At 37.7% G+C, this 23,092-nt stretch overlaps 1 protein-coding gene across 1 annotated transcript; it reads left to right on the top strand.

The window, feature by feature from the left end:
• Positions 1-1,669: 1,669 nt before the first annotated feature.
• On the top strand, positions 1,670-22,521 carry fam204a (family with sequence similarity 204 member A). Its single transcript, XM_087803074.1, has 7 exons — positions 1,670-1,982; positions 2,163-2,265; positions 3,237-3,267; positions 3,339-3,444; positions 5,225-5,314; positions 20,408-20,517; positions 22,197-22,521. The coding sequence occupies exons 1-7, from the start codon at positions 1,788-1,790 to the stop codon at positions 22,246-22,248; spliced, it is 687 nt and encodes a 228-aa protein (XP_087659200.1). The 5' UTR covers positions 1,670-1,787; the 3' UTR covers positions 22,249-22,521.
• The last annotated feature ends 571 nt before the right edge of the window (positions 22,522-23,092 follow it).

Here is a 23,092-nt window from a genome sequence, read left to right as displayed (position 1 = left end):
AGACCAGGGTCACAAACACGAAAACAATCGAAACAATACTCAATAAAATAGAATAGAATAGAATAGAATAGAAAAGCTTTATTCATCCCCAGAGGGGAAACACACTTTTAAAACTTTTAAAAATATATACTTAAAATCAAGATAACATGTATCGTAATATGTATTGTGATATGTATCCTATCGCAAGATTATTGTCCCCCCCTCCCCCTACTGTTAACCTTTAGAGATCAGGACAGTTTCCTGATCACTGTTTTATTTTTATTTTACTCTGAGAACACACAACAATGTTTTATCTAGAATGAGAAGTACTACAAACATAACAGTTGATTAATTTTATATTTTTAGATAAGGTACTATTGTTCTTTAGGACATAAAGACCGTTATACATTGGTCTCCCTGTACTAACCAACTTTTATTTGGGTTTTTCCACATATATCTCATACTGGTTGGGTTGTCTCTTATTGTTGTCCTTTAAGGGAAACAAAGTATTTGTATTGAATTGTTCACACATAGAGAAATCGTAGTTATCCGTGAGATTTTTGGTCTGGCTTTTAATCTTGATGATGTGAGTCACTTCAATAAAAAAAAAAAATCAATATTTGATACTTTCATAACTAACAGAACATTCATTGTGAAACTGTGATTTAAATAATGATTTAGATCAACAACATAAAATTACTTTAAAAGTTCAGTAACGCATAAAAAACTAAATGTAAAGTTTAGATAATTTTTTAACTTAAAAAGGAAAAGCATTGTCGGTATATAAAAATACAAGAGAAACTTTGACTACATTGATGCATTTTATCACATTGTATTGATGTGAAATTATAATAAAAGGCAATTCATTGAATATCTGGTTTTATTTGTGGAGAACAAAGATGTGAACTTACTAACGGATTCTATTAAGAGGCAATTTAGGTACTTTTTGAATCACTGGTGATATTTCTTTTTTGGTTTGAAGCAAAACAACCTTTAATGTCTTTTTTATTATTAGACCCATTAGTTACATTTTCCTTTAAAAAAATGTTTAATCATTACTTTTGACTTAATTGTCTTGCAGGTCAACGTCGTTTAACTTCTTTACCTCCACGTGGAACACACACTATAGACCTTTTAAAAGGTGTGTATTATGAGCTTTGCATTAAAGATGGAAGCAAAAGGAGAAAACTAATGGGAAATACGTGCGTGAGAGCAATGGAAGGCTGAAGATGCCAGAGCCAGTGCTCGAGGCCATACAAGATTTGCATGCTAATCGTCCTAATAATAATGTAATGCCTTCAGCACTTTGAGTAAATTGGGAAGCATTTGGTCATAGAAGGAAGCTTATCTGTCCGAGAACATGACATGCAGCGAGCGGTCATTCACAGGCGCGTGCGTCGCTGCCTCACCTTAATTATCACGAGCTTCTCTGCCTCGCCTGGAGGCGAAATGACAGCGAAAAAAACACGTTAAAATAGCTAAAATAAATGATATGAAACAACATAAATATGAATTAAAACTGTTTGTAAATAGTTGTTGAAAGTAGCGCCGCCGCCCAATAAGAAAACGTTTTGTTTAACCCGACGCGTGGATTATATCTAGATATCTGATTGGTTGTTTGGCGTCACGTGTGGTGCTGTTCAACCAATAAGCAGCTCCTGTGTTACGCGTCATCGTGTTTACCCGGAAATGTAGCCAGGTTTCGCTGTAGCTGTATTTTAAAGCCCAGCATATCGTTTAAATCCACTTTTTAAAATCATAATTCGTCTATATATTAAAAAAATATATATACATTCGCGAGTTTCGAGATGTATAGCGGATTGCTGCCGAGGGGTCTGACGGAATACGACGTCAGCTCGGATGACGAGGATGAGGAGAAAGAAAGTGAGGATGAGACAGTCGTGAAGATAAACGAGTCCAAAGACTCTCCTCATGTTGTCGCAGATGCTAACAGTGAATCTGCAACATGCAGCCTCTCTGGTGTGTCCCAGGAGCATTGGCAAGTATGTGAGATGAAGTACAAGCAGTTCAAATGATTGTATAATCTGTCCCTTCATGTACTTAATAATATTAATCATTTATAATTGAAATGTATTCCCTTAAACGCTGTTTGAATATATATAAATGTATGTATATATATATACATAATTTTTAATTTCAAAATGGAACTGTTTGTGTTTTAGAAATTCTGTGAAATAAGGAGGAGGAAAGAGGAGGCGAGGACGGTGGCTTCTGTCCCAAGAAGAAAAAGGAAACGACACAGAAAACGAGATGATAAAAATCCAGGTAGTGGATCAGAAGCGACGCCCAGACAGATTGTTTTGTCGGGCTTTGAAAAAGTGGCCTATGAATATGACTTAGAGTAATGATCTGGTAGTTTGTTTAATTGATGGAATAATACTTTTCACGTTTTTAAACGTTTTTACAGACCTCTTATCCGAAGATTAATTCGAACACTGAGTATCATAAGATAAAATAAGATATTATTCGTCCCACAGTAAGGAAATTTGGGTTGTAATAGCAGTAGTTTCACAGAAGAAACAGAAATGGAAAAGGACAGAATATAAACCCATATAAGATTTAACATATAGTGCAAAAAATGTCGTGTGTCTTTTGAAGATATAAAAACTAGCATACACTCGTCATTATTTGATGATAAGAAAATAAAAATTTAGACACTTACTTAACCCTATTTAACTTTTTTTTGTGACACCAGTAACTTATCAATTTAAGATGTGTTTGATTTGTTTTACATGTAGTGCAATAAATTTCAGGTCGGCATCAAAAGTGAAACTCCAACAAACTAATTGGCATCTTTAGATAAAAATAAAGATGTTTACATCATTTAAAAGCTTGAAATTGTCTCCTTTATCTGGAAAGATTATTTTAAAGTTTACTTTTACAAAACGTATTCAACGCTGGTCATTGCTGTTAAACATTTGAACCAATCTTTTGACACCTGTCATTGTTGGAACATCGGGTTTTGCCAAAGAGTGATTCTTATTTGTTTGTACCACACATGGCCATTATATTGATGAACAGCTGAACAATTTTGAACACATTTTCATAAAAACTAAAACTGAAAGATGAGAATTCTTGTCTCAGCTACCTGAAGTTTAAAACATTTTCAATACAAACATTTAGCTCTTAACAAACCCTGAAAGTGCTGAAACAAAGCTGACGATATTTGAATCATACCTATTCAATTTATTTGATAAAAAAAACATATTATATCTTTGTGTGATTTCATTGAACAGGAGCAGAAAAGGCTGAGTCTGCAGAGACAAGGTATTGGAATTATTTTATACTACAGTGTTTATTTTAAAGGAGACAGTGGGAACACTTTTTTTTTCTTATAGCAGACAACATCAGGACGAGAAGGAAAAGCACTGGGATGGTCTGAAGCAGTATTTTGGCGCAAATGATCGATTTCATCCTCCCGCGTGTTCCAACCCGTCCTTGAAGGTAACAAAGACTCGTGTCTGCCATCTTATCTGTTGAGCTGCACCTAACACTGACATCCCTTGTGCTCCCGAGCAACCGTCTCCTTTCATTGTCTCATGTGATCTGACATCTGGATTATAAGAATCCCGCGATAAATCAATCCGACACCGACGGTAACACTGAGGATTAGGGGACAGCTGATAAGATTACAGCGACTCTCCTTTTCTAGTGTAGTTCAGATTAAAACTTCATGTCGTTTTCTTCCGTTTGTAAATGCCTATTTCAGTTTTCACTTGAGGAGATACTTATTAAAACAAATCAAGTCTTCTACTCTCTCATAATCTTGTAGCATAAAACTTCCTGTCTCCCTTTTTGAATCATAATAATGAAATTCTGTTCAAATGGACAATAAAGAAAATTATGTGAAAGCTTGATTGAACATTTTAGCTGACTGTGTGAATATGAAGCATTTACTTTGAAATCATTTTTAATTATTATTTGAGAGTGTTTTGTTCTTAATTTCTTCTCTTGAAGCAGCGTGAAATTGAGTTTTTACTGATGTTAGGAGAGGGCAGCCATGAAAGGATGGAGAAGTGATTAGACTGAATGAATGAAAAGCGGACTCCATATAATGAGGCCTTTCAATCCTCAAACCCAAGTTTCCAGTAATTAATGTAGCATATTTATTTTAATTTCTAGAACTCTAGGCATTTAATCTTGATTGAAATCTGCAAACAGAGCTTTTTTCGTCTGTGGCCCAAATCACATTTCGGAGCACAAATGATGATATCAGTCAGTTTGAGTCGTCGTTGGACGTCCGAGCGATTGAATTATCGTCATCAGTGAGTTTGTGGTTCTTGTATCTATGGTGATACTCTGACATGAATCACAATATTAACCTTTATGCGAGTTAATCAGATGATTAGTTCTATGAAAAAAAACCTCCCTTTTATTCAAATGTTAACAGTTTTATTAAACAGATTAATGCAAATTGCCAATAAAGCAAACGTTATGATTGAACTTTTTAGCTGACACATTTACATTCCACTTTGAAATCCCTTTTAATGATTATTTGACTGTGTTTTGTTCTTAATTCTTTCTCTTGAAGCAGCATGAAATTGAGTTTTTACTGATGTCAGAAGAGGGCAGCCATGAAAGGATGGAGAAGTGATTAATAGCTAAATGAAAGCACAGTTGATTTAATGAGCTGGTTCTCGCCTCAAATGCAACTTTCTTCTGATTTATATATATATTACAGTTGTTGCCACTTCTTCAAATCTACTTGAAACGGAGTCATGGGGTCGTGTTTGTGTTTTAAAATTATATTTTTGCTGCAGATCTTAAACTATCTGAGGTGTTTTGTACAGTCAATTTCAAGGTCTTGAACCATGTACGGCTCTGGTTCCGTTTTTTTTATATATATATTTTTTATAAATGATGACATTTCCAGGGTTGAAATCTGGCGCCGCTCTTCCTCAGATAGGCTCAGAAGTGCCGTGCCATCAGTGACCGGGGGGCTCCTCCGCACCCCCCCTCTGCTCAGGCCTGTAATGGAAATGTGTAATTAAAGAGTCACATTTATGTTTGGTAATCTCCTGTAGCATTTCTAAGATTTGCCCACTAATATCCAATCAAAAAGGTTTTCATTTGTGAAGGGAAATCTACATATTTGTAGTAATGGCAATCGTATTAAAATAAGGCCCTGAGGACTTTTGAAGTTACTCTTTGATTTTTTTTTCTCTTCCTCTACCCCTATTTCATGAAAAAGCTGATTTTTTTTTTTTTTTCTCCTCTTCTGCAGTCCGGCCTAGAAAGGAGCATAGAGAGGGCCATCGCTGAAGGGGACATTGCAAAGGCGGAGGAGATGAGCGACAGACTCGCCACTCGAGAGGTATGTTGTGCTGATAAGAGATCTTTGGGGTGCTCCTGCTGTGACAAATCAGGCTAATGGATCCGTGGCCATTTCTTGCTGCAAAGACATAGAGGAACAAAAAACAGGCGCAGACACCCACCATTCAGTCCTGCAGCTCTTTTCCATTGAGTTAATGGAAAGCCCTCCCCTTAGTTTTGAAGTGCTGCAGTGTCTAAAGGACTTTTGGCTCTGCTTTTTAATGAAGGGTACATTGCTTTCAACTGTTAAATCATTCTGCAGGTAAGAGTTTCATACCTTTGAAGTGTACATGTCCCTAAATGCAGCGCCTGAAGTTTCGTAACTAACCGCCTTGGCAGGCATCAAGGATCAAGTAGTTTGAAAGTAATTTAGCATAAAATGTAGCCCACACACACACACACACACCTCACACACACTCGGCGTTTAAGAAGGCTGTGTGTTACGTCTGCGATGGAGAAATTGCGACGGCTCGAGCATCAAAGTTAAACTTCTTTGTTTCATGGTGCATGTTGCTCAAAGCGTCACATCATGGTTTTTTTTTAATAGCAAACATGTAACGTACTGCAGGCTCAGCTCTGGGATTAGACTTGGTGTGTAGGCGGGGCAGTTGTTTGTGACGGAGAGTCCCGTTTTGAATTGGGCTTTTCATGTTATCCATGGTTTTTGTAGAACTCCGTGCGGGTCAGGAAGGACACAGAGGTGGAAAGTAACAAAGCGTTACATCAGTATAAGACCTCACTCCTCTGTGTGTATTCAAATACAAATAACAAGGTGGAAGATGGATGCTTTTGCAGCAACAATAATAATTGTTACAACAATAACAATAAGTCTTTCAAAATTCATCTTTTGAGTGACTCCATGTTCTTTCTATGTGGAGTAAGTTTGTTCTACTTGTGCTGGTTTCCTATGAGTACTCTGGTTTCTTCCCACAGTCCAGAAACATCCAGTTTTTACTCATGTAAATGAAAAAGAATATACAACTAAACTCGTATAACTAATTGTACTTCATATCATTTATTTGATTAAATGCCCGCTATATAAATTATAAAATACCACAGACAGTACATGTTGTAAAAGAGACTTTTAAATACTTCATGATTTTATTTTAGCATTTTTTTTAATATAGGATTTTTAGTTTCAACCAATAGTAAAAGTGCCTCTTTTTTAATTAAAAAAAACTATGTTGGAACCAGTACTTTTGGAGCAAATATTTTCTTATTGTAAATATGGAAAAGAAAATATTGTTCATTTAAGTGTATCGGGAAAACAACTGGTGGGTCCCCGACCTCTTCCTGTGCAAAAAATAAAGTGGTTTTACTATATTAAGTTCTGTTATATTGAGTTATATTAAAGGCTTAAACTCTGTACATTTATATGTTGTTTGGTAACGACTACAAAGAACAAATAACTAAATGCATGGACACTTAAAATATGAATTCAATGTTATGTTAATAAACTAAAAAGTTGAACATATGGTTTTATATAGTAATATATATAGTATATAAACAGTATATTCAAACAGACAAATTAGGTTAAGTTGATTAAAGATTCAAGTGTCTTCTCATTATTGTCTTGAAAGAAAACTTCTCGCACAAGTAATCTTAAACCAGAGTAGTTTTCCTGTATATCCTTCTGTGTGTTTAAGGTCTAATAGATGTTAATGCAGCCTCAGAGCCTCAGAGCCTCCAGATTCTCCCGCCTGAGCAACACAGTCAGAAGGAAGGCGGCAGAACGGAGGCTCGTGTGAGTGGCATGCACACGTTCTTCCCCCCAGAAAGCCTCTTAGAGCGCCAGTGGATTGGTTTTAGACTGAGCTGGGGTTCTCGCCTCCGTGGCACCTGCCGCGGGTTTTGCCAAAACCGTGATGGGATGCGACAGGAGTTTGGCACGCAGCGGTTTATTGTTTAGCAGTGATAACCTTCTTTCCTAAAAAGTTTTTTTTCTCCAACCTGTGACGCCTTCAGACTCCAGCGACATTTAAACGTTCCTCTTAACGGCGAGCGTTTTGTTTACCGTGCTCACATCTCATGACGGGAACCACGTGACGAACGTTTTGGCGGATCAATAATCCCCGCTGTGGCCAGAATCGATTTCAAGCTTTTAATTGAGCGGCTCATTTGATACGCGGTGGCTTAGATCTTTAATTTGTTTATGGTCCTGACGCCACCATGTGATTGTGGAGGGCTTTTCTAACCGAAAGAATAGGGGCAGGTTTTTTCTTGGGCAGAAATGCAAAAGCATTCCGACAGCTGTGAAGAAGCTAAAGAGGTCTGTTTGTCCCTCCAGGGATTGTTTTGTGCCGCGACGTGTTTGCTCGACAATATTTCCGCGTGTGTTCGCCACAATCTTTTCCTCCACTTATCTGCTCTCCAAGGCAGATGGAAAAAGGCTTCCTGTCAGAAAAAATGTTTGTTTGCAGTTTCCCTGAATCAATTAATGATTTCTATTTGCCACTCTTTCTTCTTTTTTAATCGCGACATTAAAACAATTTACAGGGAGAACCCGCTTTGAAGGCGTCTTATAAAACTCCCCGATTCCCCCTCTTTGATCTGTCAAGGCTCGCAAAGGCGCAGGTTGACGTGTTTTGTTTCCAGAATCAATTTTTAAAAAAAATAATTTTCCAAAGCCGTGACTTTCCCTTGTTTCAGATGAATACAGACGCGCTTATCCTTGAGTGAAAGTATTTACGTCGCCGGCGAAATCCCATCCTCTTTAAAGTACCTAAATGTCTGCATTGCAAATACAAATCTCCCTAATGCATTCCTTTAAACCGGGAAGATAGGGTTAGTTTTTTTTTTTCCTAAAATATTTCCTCCCTCTGAAGCAGTCGAGCAGATTAAAAGGTGCAAGTCCTCCAATTAAGAGGGCCGGGTCTCTGTCCTTTGATAAAGCACATTATTTTATACTGCTGCGAGTTGCACGCGGGCTAATTAAGTTTGTAATTAGCGTAATAGGAAGTGACTGACACATACAGTGGAGAGCCTGCAGCTCCGTCAGCAGATGTATTTGACAGATTGATGTCAGTGATTTCTGCTAAAATTATCACGTCGAGCTTCCGTTTTATTCACACTTGTTAGCGGGAAAAGAAAAAGCAGACCCTTTTTTTTTTTTTTTTCCTGACTATTGATGGGAGGATGACTGAAGGCACAAAGTCATCTCTGAATTCATTTAAATGGAATATGATAAAGAGACCAAAACGATGTTGTGTTTTTTTTTTTTAAGCAGATTAGACAAAAACATAAATGTATTGAAAAGACAAGCATACAGGATGAGATTAAAAAGAGTGGCAGCATCACAGGGTTAGCAACGCAGACAAGATGGCAGGTTCCAGGTCAAGTCAGGACTATATTTACTCCAAGTGGTGTTAGGAGTAGGATGAACATTAAGCCCTCTTACCAATTTGGCTGTGTTTCTTTCATTTTCCAATCTTTATTATATTTTATTTATTATTATTTATTCTTTTTAGTTTGGAAATGATCATCAACAGTAAGGAGTCTGTATGTTTGTAGAATCGTCATTCGTCATATCCTGTCGATCTTGGGTTCGGGGTTCGCGTTTAGAGTCAGTGACATCACGTTCATGTGACTCAGCCAATCATACATTGCGGAAAAGTGACGGAGAAGTGTAATATGAGTACCATTTTTGGCCGCTGTAAAAAGCCAATACATGAGGGTAAACGTTCATGTCATTTTAAAAGATCGATTATCTTACTTGGTAGCGTTCTGCACTTGAACCGTACGTGGGTTATATCCTCGCTCCTGACCATTCTTTTTATTTTATTTAACTCTTTTGCAGTATCTTAGTGTTTAATAATGATTAGTTGGTAGAAATGATCTCTTATGTCCTGGTGCATAGAAAGTTTTTTAATCATTTTCCTATTTTTTTTCTTATAATTTGGTGTATTGTGATTGGATAACAGTGATCAGAACTGGATGGACAGCGGCAGTTTGGAAAATAAGGTGTTTGATTATTATGTTTCTGTTGAGGAAGGTGAAGTCTGCATACACTGAATTAGACCATTATTTTGTTAGCAGTCGTTGTCTTAGTCGTATTAGCAGCTAGAAAATTAAGTTTCTCGTAAAATAAAACAGATATTTCTATGCATATTGAGTGTTCTCCAACTGTATCAGAATGTTGGTGATATTCTGTCAGTATTAATTTGGGGGAAAATGTCTTGTTCGACACATTTTTCCTTGTTGCTAAATGAAGATGCCACATATAATCGGCAAAGAAGTGTTTTTGTTGGTGCTTGAATGTTGAACGCTATTCAAAATGTTATTTATTTTTTTTAATTTCTATTTTAAAGAAAGATAAAACACAGTTATTGTTTATATTTAACTTTTAAGACGATTTCCCCTTTTTATTTATATTTTCTCTTTATTTTTAGACTCAACTTATATTCAATAAAAATCGATAGCAGGTCTTTGAAAGTGCTTTCTCCTCGTCAGTATGTTTACAGTAAAGTGGTTGTGAAATACACACACGTTCCTAATATCAACGCAGAATTGTCGAAACAACTTTAATAGGTTCCATTCATACACATGGCACAAACTCAAAGATTTGGGTTGCACCACTTTCATTTAAAACCATAAACATTTCGGTTTATGTAGATGGTCTAAAGTGAGAATAGAGTAAAAATGGCCCACAATAAGGGTGGGTTTGTAGCTCTTTATCTAATGTGGAAGTATGAAAAAGGCCAACATTGTTTTTAGTGCTTTTCCAGTTTACCCAGATTTCAGAGGGACTTATAACTCAATAAGTAGCTCTTTAAAAACATTACCTCTTTGTTTACGTTAGCTTAAACTGTCATGGGTTATCAACGTGAAGTAAAGAGTGTGAAACCGCAGATGTCACCTTAAATGTGTAGCTAGAAAGTGTTTAATAAAAAGCCGATCTTTTCAAGCAAACCTCTCGAAATGTAAACACCATAACACCCCAAAATATCAAATGATAGATAACGGCGACACATCATTTCCCAATCGGATTTTCAAAGATGAAAAGCTACCTTTCGCACCAAAACGAGGGAGTTTATAAAACAAACAACTGTTTACAGGTTATTTCTTTCAGACTTCAGACAAGAAGAAAGCATTAAGTTTAGAAAATGAACAGCCTCGAGCGACAATGGTAAGTTGATGCGTTGGTGCTTTTACAAATGAAGAGAGTTAATGTCAATTCAGCACGGTGAAACCTGCTTTGTTGACTTTATACCGGCGCCGCTTTATCTTCACAGTAATGAACCCTTTTGTAGTGTTCCATTCAACCTCATTCCTGCAATAATTAATAACTCCCTCACTATTTTTTTTTCCACCGTACGAAACTGTGCGGCCGACTTCTTTTTTAGCTGTAATTTATATACAATAGGTGGGTGTGCGTTACAACAAAAGGATGTCACACCGAGTTAGAGCTGCCGGTTCCCCCACAGCACTCATCGCCCGCCATTAGAGTGGCATTACCACTTCAAAACAGAAAACTCCAGTCACGAACAATAGGTGTTTGGAACGCTCCTCCGATTGATGATGCGAGTGTGTGGAATGTTAGAAGACACATGAAGAAAAAAGGGAAGGTGACGTACACACTGGGTGGTTAATCTGTTCGTAGAAATGGATCTGACATTTACAAAAAAGGAGGCAGACAAAGAAGCATGTACTTTCTGTGACGTAAATTTAAGGCAATGCTATTATTTCACTATTGCATATCATTATGGAAAACCCAATTTGACACGGGACCAAATCCTTTAGAAGTTTTAAGTTGAGGGCCCAACAAATGTATAGTATATTCACCTAAAAACGAGGCATGATTTTGATATTGTCTTTCCATTCTTTGAGGCTCGATTCATCTCAATCACTCTGTGTTTGTCCAAACAAGTTCATAATTTATTTCTTCATAAATCACGATATTAAATTAAACGATAATCTGCTTTAATTTGTGAACGATTGCTACAATATACTTTACTACCCCTTGATTGCTTAGTTGGTGGAGAACACAACTCTTGATCACCTGGCATTATAATTTAACAAGGTTATTGTTTAATATAAGCACTTACTTGGGTCACATGGCTTGTGTTCCTACGCTGTAATGACTTGTCCAACCTCTCTATTTCTTTTTTTAGTGTTAAGGCATTATTTATATATTTTGAGGAATAACTAAAAATTGAAAAATAGGCTACCTTAGTTTTTGGGCATTATTTGTATTCTTACATAACTGATATGAGAGAGTTTATTGTGTGGAATTCCCTACCTCGGTTTTTCTAAAGTTTGTTAGATAAGAAGAGAGATTTGACTTAGTATTTTGTGAAATAGCTATAATAGAACTGTATTTTGTTGAAGGTATTATTTATAGCTGATCATTTTTGTTGTGAAGTGCTTCAGATAAATTAAGATTAAGTGTCTTTTTAAGAATTCCAAATATGGTTTGAACTGAGCTAGAAGCTCTTGGAAAAACAACTCGACCCCAAAATGAGTCGATGTCCGATGACCTGGATTCTGATATATATGTGTGTGTGTATATATATATATACATATATATATATATATATATATATATATATGTGATACATATCACAGTACAGATTGGAATCCAGTAGGATCTGGAATCCTACTAGTACAGATTGGAATTCCTGCTACTGAACTAGGATCTTAATATTGATATGGGTTAGCGTTAGGGTCTGATAAGATCAAATAACATTTTGATATAATCCAAATTTCTTAGAATTAGAATTGGAGATTGTCCTGGTAGAATTCCCATTTGTCCTAGGATGGATTGGGATTACAATATTCAGATCCCAATACAGCAGTAGGATTCCAATCTCTTCTAGTAGAGATTGGAATTCACTAGTAGAATCTGGAATCCTTCTAGGACATATTGTAATTCCAATATTCAGATCCCATTTCAGTAGTAGGTACTGGAATTCCAATCTCTACTAGTACAGATTGGAATTCCAGATCCTACTGGATTCCAATCTGTACTTTGACATATATATTGTTTTAACTATAGCATTGAGTCAATGGAGGTATTTGTAGGTTTGCTACCATCTTAACTCTACATCCCCATCTTTCTATTAGCACTTACTTCTCAGTTTGAGCAGCACAGAAAGGGGGTAAAAAACAAACCCAACTGTCCTTGCAGTGTGCTCGTCTGAAAGCCTCGCTTAAAGCAGTGCAACAAAGGTGGCGTGGCATTCTGTCTGAGGAGACATGGTGGCTTAGCCGAAACAAAAAGCTGAACTAAGACTGTTTCATGATATTTATATCTTCTGTCTTTTTTCCCGGCGCCACCTTTTCGCTCTGCAAGTGTTTGTAATGAAGAAAATTAATGAGCAGCATTTTCAGCGGAAAGTGGCTTTTATCTGATTGCCGCTCTCTACCCCCCCCCCATCAGAGTGTGACTCGGACCCCCGGGGGTCTCGGCGTGGAGTTTAGGGGAAACTCTCCTCTTTGTTCTTCTTTCCTTCAGCACCAGCCATTTATCGCTGATTGAACTTTTATTGTATCTCTTGGTGTGAGTCACATTAAAATTTTCGCCTATTAATTCAGAAATGGGTTTAAAAAAAAAAAAAAGGGTTGCTAAGCTTTTATCAAATGCCGGGGAATCTCATTTGGATTATTGTCTTTCATTAATTACTCGACAGACAAAGCGTACTTTTCTGTGTAGATTTGTGTGCTGTTTAATTAATTAGCATGTTTTCTCTTTTAATTAACGCCACTTTCTTAAATTGAAGCCCACAGCAAAACACATATATAATTTGTTTGTAATTAGCCTTAATTGGTGGTAGTGGAAGCTTAGCACCCTCAGTTCCCTTTTCCATGATTGCCATTTTATTGCCAGTCACTCATTAATTAAACTGTTTTTTTTTTTCTTTTTCTAATTAGCTCCTAAAACTGTTGATGGCATATTATTGTAAGTGTGAGTTCAAAGCCGCTTAATAAGCCTATCCTCCTCGGGAAAGAGGGCGAGATAATGAAATGCGCACAAAAGCGAGCAAACTTTTTTTTTTTTTCTCCAGATTTTCCTTTTCCCCGTCGACTCCCTAAAGATGGTATGTTATATATATCTAGCATCAGATTACTAGAAGAGGAGACGGAGGCATCGCTGTTCTTCCTCCGGCCTCCCCGGAGTGTCTGTCTTTTTGCTCGCCATGTAATTCTGTTTGTCAAAGTGGCAGCCAGATTACAGGAATCTCTTATGAGATGCTCCATGAAGACTGATAATCTTTCGAAGGGAGCGGTTTGGGAATATACACCGAGTGCGTTTACACTTGTGTAATGGGTATCTTTTTTTTCATATGGTCAGTGGAAGTGGATGCTCTAGTTTGCATCCTTCTTTTTTTACTCTGCTTGTTTGGATCGCAGGGGCAGCATTTAAACTGAAAAGAGGTCCACGTTTAAGTCCCAAGGTGGAGCAGTTTAAGGATCTCTGAGAGTTAACATTTGAGGATCAGTTGAGCTCCTTAAAGAGCAACTAATGAGTGTTTCTTAAATGGATCTTGGTGTATATCTGTTTGTACAAAACTATTTTCAATGAAATATTTACATTAGAAAATGTGCTGAAGCCCCGCCCACTGCACACACTTACATTTTCTGGAGATTAAATCTTGTTTACCCCAACCAAACTGGTGTGATAACAGCTGGCTGGAGGAGGAGTAATGGGCTTCGCTCTCGGAACCTCTCGTTCGCTGAGATTTCAGACGAGGGAGAACTTTATAGAGTAATAGCTTCAAAACAAAATAAAGCTTCAAACGGCTTGTTAAGCCACTTGAAGTAAACATGCATCGTAAACATGACGTTTTAAAGAAAATGCAGTCAATAAAGAGTCGCTATAATCTTTGACATATTGACATCACTTATCTTCATCGAAAATCTTACCAAGTGAGATGATGTCACCAGCACAGAACCAAAAGTTGACCAAATTTCTATTTTATATAATGTTTTATTGTTGCCATAATATTGTTTTTCCACTTGATGTCACTTCAAGACTTCAAGACTTGAAGTAATAGTTTACCCAAAATCCAAACTTCACTCATTTTCTACTCACCCTCATGTCGTTCAAGGTGAAAAAAATAAGATTTGAAAGAGTCAGGAGAGTTGGGTTTTGACATTGGTTGCCCTTGAAGAAAGCATGTGTGGTCACAAACTTTGCTCGGAGACTGATACAAATAAATCTTTTGATAGAAACGAGTTTATTTAATTATTAGACCGAGAGTAAACAGTTGAGATCATGGTGCTCTAGCATCTTGCGTCTTGTGTTTTCAACACAACAAAACTTTGAAAGGGTTTTCCTCAGTTCTTCCTATTTAGATTTAAAGCCAAACTCAAAAAACAAACATGTTTATAGTCACCAGTAGCTTGTGCAGTACTAGTAAGACCCATCTAGTTACTTTATTTTGATTAAATTCATTGAAGGCATTATATCAAAAGTTGTCTACTCGATGATACTCTGCTCTGGAGGCGTGACTTCAGGGGAGAGTCTAAAGAAAGCGAGTCCTCCTTAGTCACTCCTATCCTCTTCCTTTACGTCTTTTATGGCATCCATCAAACTAACGTTGAGTTTCTCGACCGATTCTTTTCCGCACGTGTACATCTGGACTCATCCGTCAATGAAAGTGTTTTTACGAGGCGATGTGGGAGGCGTGGACTGATCCCCTGATCTTCTGACCCCCCTTATGTTGCTGGAACACTGAGACTTGGCTGCCTGAAGTAGTCCACTGCCCCCCCCCCTCCACCACCACCAGCACAAACCACATCCTTCATTTCTAAAGACTTACGCTGGAAAAAACACACACATGAGCTGCCTAATCTGATATTCATGCCTCTTCTTCTATGGCCCCGCTCGCCAAAGTTGACTAAGGCCACATTATTTAGGCATTAAGGTGGTGTGATAAGGGAATTAGGCCGGTCATTAATCGTTTACACGTCAAATGCAGCAGAGCAGCTCGGGGAGGTGATTTAGCGAGGCAAAGCCATATAGCCCTTCTTAATCCACCTCTCACTGCTTTTAATTGGAAGAGGCTTCCTGGATTGGAAATTTATGAATGGGTTTAAGGCCATTTCCTTCTAAAAGCCATCATTTATTTCCTATTGTTAATCTGGGCTTTAACACTTTATCCACACGGATGCTTTTTTTTTTTTTTTATCACCTTTTTAATTCGCTTTTTGTTTAGCTGGAGTTTTTATTAAACCTCAGTGTGAATTTTTTGTCACTGCCTTTTTTCATTTGGGTTTATTACAAATGCAGAAATAAATGTACCATAGAGGCAGAGAGTAACAAGTGGTGCCTGACTCTAAGTGAGTATCTTTTCTGTGATACATGTTTTCTCATCTTCCAAATGTTAAATTTTCCTCTTCAAGATGCAGTAAGTCCCTCATCATGACCATGTTTTGAAATTATTAACTAATATAAAGTTCTCCCCTGTCTGAAATCTCGACGAACAAGAGGTTACAAGAGCATTATTAGCTTTACCCCTTCTCCAGCCAGCTGTAATCAAGCCCACTTTGTTATACAACAAGTTCCTTGGAGGTGGAGACTTTCTGGATTGACGTGCTCTAAAGAAAAAACAAAGTGTTTTCAGTGGGCGGGGCTTAATAATAATAATAACAATGATTCAATGAAAATAGAGTTATTACAAACACATACTGATGATACAATAGAATATATATTAAAGACACATTAGTTGCCTTTTAATTAAGAAATTACTACTTTAAATACTCTTTATTATATTACTCAAAATCCCTTTTACCCCCCGATTCAGCCAATTGATTACAATGTATACAGATCAATAAGACTTAACTTACCTATTGGCAACGCTGTAGTTTTATTTCTAATCATTCTAAACTAAAAAGCTTAGATAGTGATATGCCACTCACACTTGACTGACATTTGTCCCGCCCTTCCATTTCCATCTATGTGCGGGTAAAATTCTACATAGTTGGAATGTTGGATGTATGTTTAAATTAAAAGTGTAGCTCACTCACAATGTCTGAATAACACCTACCCTTCCTTTTTGTGCGTTTTTTTTTTCCTCTCTGAAACTCCTTTTCCGTTCAACATGATCTTGACGTGTAGATCATGCCTCTATGAATTCATGGCCCGGGAGCCAAATCCGGTCATTTTATCATGTGGCCCCAAGATGGTCGTCTCAAAATCAGAGTAGATCTTCATGTTGATATGTTGACCTTTAGAGGTGATAAGAAAAAAATATACAGACACTTCCATTAAAGGTAAAACTGAGGTTTATGGTGATATTGTTTTGATGGTTTACTATTAAAGATGGTTTGGTTAATATAATATATAATTTATATAATATGTGTTGGGCTTGGACCAAGCAGGCGTTATTTCTTCCCAGGATTGGTTAAGTGGATACTATTAAATATTCTTCTACACAAATAAAATCTATACTTTAATTAATCTACTAATATAATTATAAACATCTTAAATATAATAGTTAAAAATTGGTATTTAGTGCAATTCTTTTTTATGATAAATGGATTTCCGAGATATTTAGTTTCCGTCAAATCCATTGTTATTTTTTTCTCAAAACCAATTTGGGCATGCAGTTGAATCACCATGACGACCCGAACGCGAATGAACAGCACAAGCTACTATTGACTTAACCCTCCTCGTGGCCTTAAGCTGCTGCTGCCGCCGTGCCAGCATTGTGCACATTTTTGCATTCAGATGTGCTAAAGGTCAGAGTATTAATCCTCTGAATCAACCGCATTCTGAGCGGGAGCTGCACGGGCCACACAGGAGAGGGCGGCAGCCACATATCTACATGAAGGACGTGTAAATGTTTATTAATATGTGCCGCCGAGGCTGTCGGGAGGCACGTAAACAAAGAGACGGGAGGTTTTTTTTTTTGTTCCTGCTCTTTTATTCCTGCTTTGTATTCCTCTGACGCCAGATGCACGGAAAGGAGAATCCTGACAAGTGGATAAAAAAAAAAGTAAATGAAAAATAATGTCACATTACGGAAAATATGAGAGGCTAAATTGCTGCGACTTTTTTGCTAATTTCGTCCTCGCCACAGAAAGAGGAGCCGTCACCTGCTCGGCGCCGCAGCGCTGACAGTGCCAGTGATCCATGAAATAAGCTGCCGCTGGCTTTGTTCAGATAAGAATGAACAAATCTGCACAATGTACTGCTCTCGGAATCTCATTTTCATACTTGCATGCAGGCTAAAAGAAATAAGCTGTTTGCAGGCTTGATTAATCAGACATTTGAGGGGTCTTTGTCTCTTTGATCTGGGCGGTCTCCTAGGTAACCTGGGTGACATTAACGGTGAGCCCCGCTAAAGACAATCGCAGGCAGGAAACTACACTCGTAAACAAAAACAACAGGAAAAATGAAAAAACCTTCAATTCTAAAGTGTGTCTGAGGAAAGAAGGTTTTAGTTTACAACTGTTTATGATGAAGTTGTTTTTTCAAGCGTACAAATGACATTAATTAGTGAATTAAATAATTGTGATAAATATAATTAGGTTTTAGCAGTATTAGTGTGACATTTATGCATCCAACATGAACATGTCAATAATGACATGACAAAACTGTTTTTTTTTTTATAGCTTGTGAGCAATAAAATAAACTTCAAGTTCATTTTCTTAAAGGTACAAATTCAAGTGAATCACATGATCAAACACTTTAAAATGGTGTATAAGCATGAATCGCTTAGAATAGATATCTCCTTGATAACCTTTTGTCAACGAAATAAGCTCCTATGTTTGACGTTTTCACATTTGTGTGCTTTATATTCTCGTCTTTTTATTTCGTGCAGTATAAAAACGGGCAAGAAATATGTTTTAACTTGAAAAACCAAACTCTAAGACATCATGTTGACCTGCTTGAAAACTACTGCAGTGAAGGAAATTAGGAAATGAAAAAAAAAATCGGGAAAAATGTATGAATTGATTTTTTTTTGATGAGTCAGCATGTTCAACATCAAATATTGTTCCCCCCGTGACTAGGATTGTGAGTTCACTTTTACCCTTTGACCTTCAGTGCAAACGTCTGTATCTGTTGTTCAATGAGCTATTATAAGTAAGTAAGTAAGTAAGTAATATTTATTTATATAGCGCTTTAAGAAATTATAATTAATGAATCAAGAGAAACTAAGGAATTTGATGAAGAAATGTACAACTTTACGATAGTAACATAGAATGTTTTAATCAGTTTCAATGTAGCCTCTAAATATAAAAAGAAAACTGGTCAAATATACATTTATTTGGCTCTTCAGAAATAATGTTGTCATCGTTGTTGGTCGATAAGTCGATTAATTTGTTATGGGTGTGAAATTACAAGAAATTAAGAATGTTTTTCTTGGAAATAATTTGGAACTGGTTTATTTTTTTTGGTGTCCGACAAGCAATACAACATGGTCTGTTGCTAAGTTAGCCTTAAATCAATTTACTGCAAATTAAGATCAATGTATATCAGAACCTTTGATAACCCATTGAGAGTTGCACTCTGGTAGAGGAACACTCCCGGTTGTAAATATAAATGTGATTCTTTGGTTGCAGGTGAGCACTAATGTGTACATAAGGTGCTTTTCTTATTGAGTGGGTCACTGTGGATTTTCTGTCCCTGAACGCCTCATTTCCAAGATCATTGTTGGTCATTGATGGGTTGACATTATTAACCTGCTATTGACTTACTTCAGTATCGACTCGTCGTTTGCAGGGGCCTGCAGTGGCGTGAGATCTTTGAGATCCATAAGAGCGCCCCCTACAGCCAACTTGAATATAAAAAAACGTCTGATTCCTGTTCAAGTTGTGACGTTAAATCGATGCGTTCAAAACACAGGAAGAATAATATCTTTATTTGTCTGTTTTGAAGACGGAACAAGTCAATTAAAATCAAGTTTATCGCAGAATAATTTGGGATGTTATTTGAAGATGAGCTGGTCAATGTTCCATACCTTGAGATTTTGTCCGCAAACACTCAAAAGTGTGTTTTCAATTCCACTCCCCCGCTGTTTGTACCTCCACATACTAGTGTGTTGAAGTGTTGAGGAGCCACCGTGACTTTCCATTTGAAGTAAAGGAAGCCCCCGAGGTTGATCTCGCTCCTGAATCTTTTTGCAAATGTAAAGGCCCTCACTCATCCTCACTTGCTTCTGGAGTAGAAAACACGATTGGAGGAGTTTAAAACCTATAAAATAGCAAAGAGCTGTCATAAAATGTACGCCGCAGGTTATACAGACGCGCCTGCAAATCTCCCAGCGACTGTATAGATGAATGCCTTGAGGGGCCCCGCCGCAGCCCGGCACTCGCAGCCAGCCGGAGCCCTTATCTTAAATCCAAGCAAAGTACCATTAATCTTTCTGAAAGACCTTTATGGCTTTTAATGTATCCCAAATTAGAACATTTTACACCCTTGGTTCCTGAAATATGGTGATAAAAAGCCTTTAGAGTTTAATTTCTCCTGCCTGCTCGCTCTGACCTGCTTAATCCCAGCATGCATTAGGAGATATTTTAGTTTCAGTCTTTCTAATAAACTTTATCCCACTTAATTATAATTGAAACATTTTTTTTTTCAGCAGGTCTTTCTTTTTTTTTCCCTCTCTCTCTCTCTCCCTCTCTCTTCAAGTGGCACACTTCCTCCTCTGCCTTAAGACTTTTCCTTCCCCTCTGATTGTGAATAGTGACAATTACCCAAAAGGTTTCGGTGAAATTGTTCCAAGTTGTTTATCGCGGTTCGCTTGAATAATAAACGTATCTGAGGAGCGACAGAGGAGGCAGGATTTCTGCCATTGTTTCCCGCGCTGCTGTGTGACCAGGGTTATTTGGATTATTCTGCTTCACAATACGCACATGTCTTCTGTGGGGATTTGAATGTTTGCCTTTTCGCCGTCACGGTCATTTCTCTTCACGACTGATTTTCCAAGACTGCCTTCAGTATTCCAAAAATCCCTCCTTGACACCAGTGAGGAGGAAAAAGACAACTGGAATTCCTCTCCTTTTTTATTTGGCACTCGGAAGTAATAATAATAAATAAAGCTGTGAACAATACACACTGTGACAACAATCGTTTTAAAAATAAATCAACGTATGTATTTTTGTTTTTATATTTTCATCCTTTTTAACAATCGTCCTCTTCCCACAGCTCGGCGTGAAGATTGCAGAAGCCGCCGATTGTCGGGACTTTGTGAAAAATAAACAGACGGAGGAAGATTTACGGAACAGCAAGAAGAGGAAGAAGCAGATACCATGGGGGTGAGACGCCGTCTTTGTTTCCTTTTATTAATCCTGTTTTTCACCTTTAAGTGCACATCGTCAACGCAGCCTCTGTCAATAAAATAATGTACATGCACGTTTGTGAAATTGTGATTTAAAATGTGTGCATGTGGTGGTGTGAACACAAAACTTGCCGGAATCCTTGCTTTAGAAGTTTTAAAATACATTAATATCATTTGCAACAAGTAGATAGATTCATTGAAATGTGTATTTCTTTCTCTTCATCAGATGACCTTCAGATAAAAAATATGTTTTAGGTTAAGTTAACTAATAAATTAGTTGCATGTTTATTGAAATAAAAAAAAAGCAGTTTAGTCGTGGCAATATTAAAATTAAAATGTAAACTTCAGCCCCAGAGGGAAAGTGTTGTTTTAAACCACTGATGCCACTTACCTGGCAACAATATCAACACGTTTCTTCATCAAAAATTCTGAAAGTTGATTTATTTTACTGTTTTCATTGTGTACTGATTTTTATAGAGTCAAGTTTTCTCTTTGTTGCTAGTTCTGAACAGACCCTTGCAGCAGCAGTTAGTAGCCCTTCAATGATGAAACCTAAGAAATCCAGTACATAACATTCCAAAATTTCCTAAAAGTTTTAATTGATTCATTGGATTTTTTTTTTCCGTCAACCAACAGAATATTTGAAAACCTTTTCCTGCGAAAACCAAACGAGGAAAACATTTTTACATGAACCCTTGTGTTGTCTCTGGTCAATATGAACAACCTCCGACACTGCTTATGTATTTATGGAAGCCAGGGAGGTCGTTCACCTTGACACAGAGACAACACTAGGGATACCACAAACACATTTATTCTCAGGCCTTTGGGTCACCTTGACCCAGAGACAACACCAGGGATACCAAAAACATACTTTTATTCAGGCCTTCTGGTCAACTTGACCGAGAGACAACACAAGGGATACCACAAACACATTTATTTTAAGGCCTTTGGGTCACCTTGACCCAGAGACAACACCAGGGATACCTTAAACACATTTTTTTTTTCGGGTCATTTTGACCCAGAGACAACACCAGGGATACCACAAACATATTTGATCTCAGGCTTTCGGTCACCTTGAACCAGAGACAGCACAAGGGATACCACAAACACATTTTTTTTCAGCTCATCTTGACCCAGAGACAACACAAGGGATACCACAAACATATTTGATCTCAGGCTTTCGGTCACCTTGAACCAGAGACAGCACAAGGGATACCACAAACACCGTTCTTTTTAGGTCATCTTGACCCAGAGACAACACAATGGATACCACGAACATATTTGTTTTCAGGCCTTCGGTCACCTTGACCCAGAGACAACACAAGGGATACCACAAACACATTTATTTTCGGGCCTTCAGGTCACCTTGACCCTGACACATAAGAAAGTCCAAAACAAACAGTTTTTCATGGGGTTTTTTTCCAATATGGTCCATGATAGTGTGACATAAAAGTGACACGATGCTAAACGATGCTAAACATTGCTAATTATCTATGGCCAACGATAGACGCACAATACAGGACTTTATCTTACAAAGAAAAATACACAATCCCAGTGAACGAAGACAGTTTTGTCGAAGACCTTGATATTGGAAAATGTCTTTTGACATTTGTCACGGTCTTGTCTTGACTCTGATGAGCCTTTCATGTGTTGCAGGTTCGAGGCTAAACAACGCTGGGAAACCAAGAGCAACATGGGCTTCATGTGACCAAGGATTTGGTTCTTAAACACACGTCCAGCTTTAACATTTTTCTTTTTGTTCATGCTCTGAGTTGACAGCAGCAGAGACTTTTTTTGGGGGGGCGGGGGTCATGCAGTTGGCTATGGGAGAAGGAGAAAAATCAATCCGGCGAGGAAAAAAAAAAACGAGAAAGCATTCAAATTAATTCCTCAGGCGGCCATTGTGTTATTTTTCATTACATTTCAGTGATTCCGGCGCGCTGGCCTTTCTTCCCCTCCAAATTAAATCTGGTGTACATTACTGGATGATGCGTTTATTTATTGCTGTAAAGTGGGTTAATCACGGAGGCGTCTTTTCTTCGGCGCAGCAAGAGAAAGGACAGATTAGGCCCCTAATGCAATGTACAGGATAATGTGCGACCGGATTTGCGAGGAGAAAATGAAATTTGGCTGCAGTAAAGTGTTGTGACGAGTCGTAAACTGTGAAGTCGGGGCGAGAGACGAGGGGGGCTTTTGCTTGCTGGCCCTCGCCCATGAGACTTACCATTGTCCCCCCCCCCCCAGTGCTCGAGACAACAAGGACGACGTTCCTTCAAGCCTCCACTCATTGTGCGACGATCCTCGGTTTTATGTCGACTCCAAATTCTGTTGCCGCCACTTTGATCTCTCGCTTTAATCTGCGGCGTTTGTTTCTGAGAAGCTCGTTCATGTCCCGCGAAGTGTTCATGACACCAAGACTCTGGGTTGCTTTCCAGAAACACAGTGCGATTGTCTTTTGTGAAGCCTCGTGACCAGTTGTGTTGCGAAGGTAAGGTAAGGTAAAACTTTATTGATTTATTGATTTATTGAAATTGTTTTTTTCCAATAGCCGA

The sequence above is a fragment of the Callionymus lyra genome, chromosome 11 (genome assembly GCF_982586985.1).
Source record: "Callionymus lyra chromosome 11, fCalLyr1.hap1.1, whole genome shotgun sequence".
NCBI lineage: Eukaryota > Metazoa > Chordata > Actinopteri > Syngnathiformes > Callionymidae > Callionymus > Callionymus lyra.
The sequence above is the reverse complement of the archived record's forward strand: the minus strand, read 5'-3'. Positions and strand labels throughout refer to the sequence as shown.

Bases quoted from the DNA above. Each gene is read 5' to 3' on its own strand.
- fam204a (XM_087803074.1), top strand. From the start codon at position 1,788: ATGTATAGCGGATTGCTGCCGAGGGGTCTGACGGAATACGACGTCAGC. The intron at 3,445-5,224 runs GTAACAAAGACT...CCTCTTCTGCAG, and splicing joins GTTCCAACCCGTCCTTGAAG to TCCGGCCTAGAAAGGAGCAT. The intron at 5,315-20,407 runs GTATGTTGTGCT...CTCTTCCCACAG, and splicing joins ACAGACTCGCCACTCGAGAG to CTCGGCGTGAAGATTGCAGA.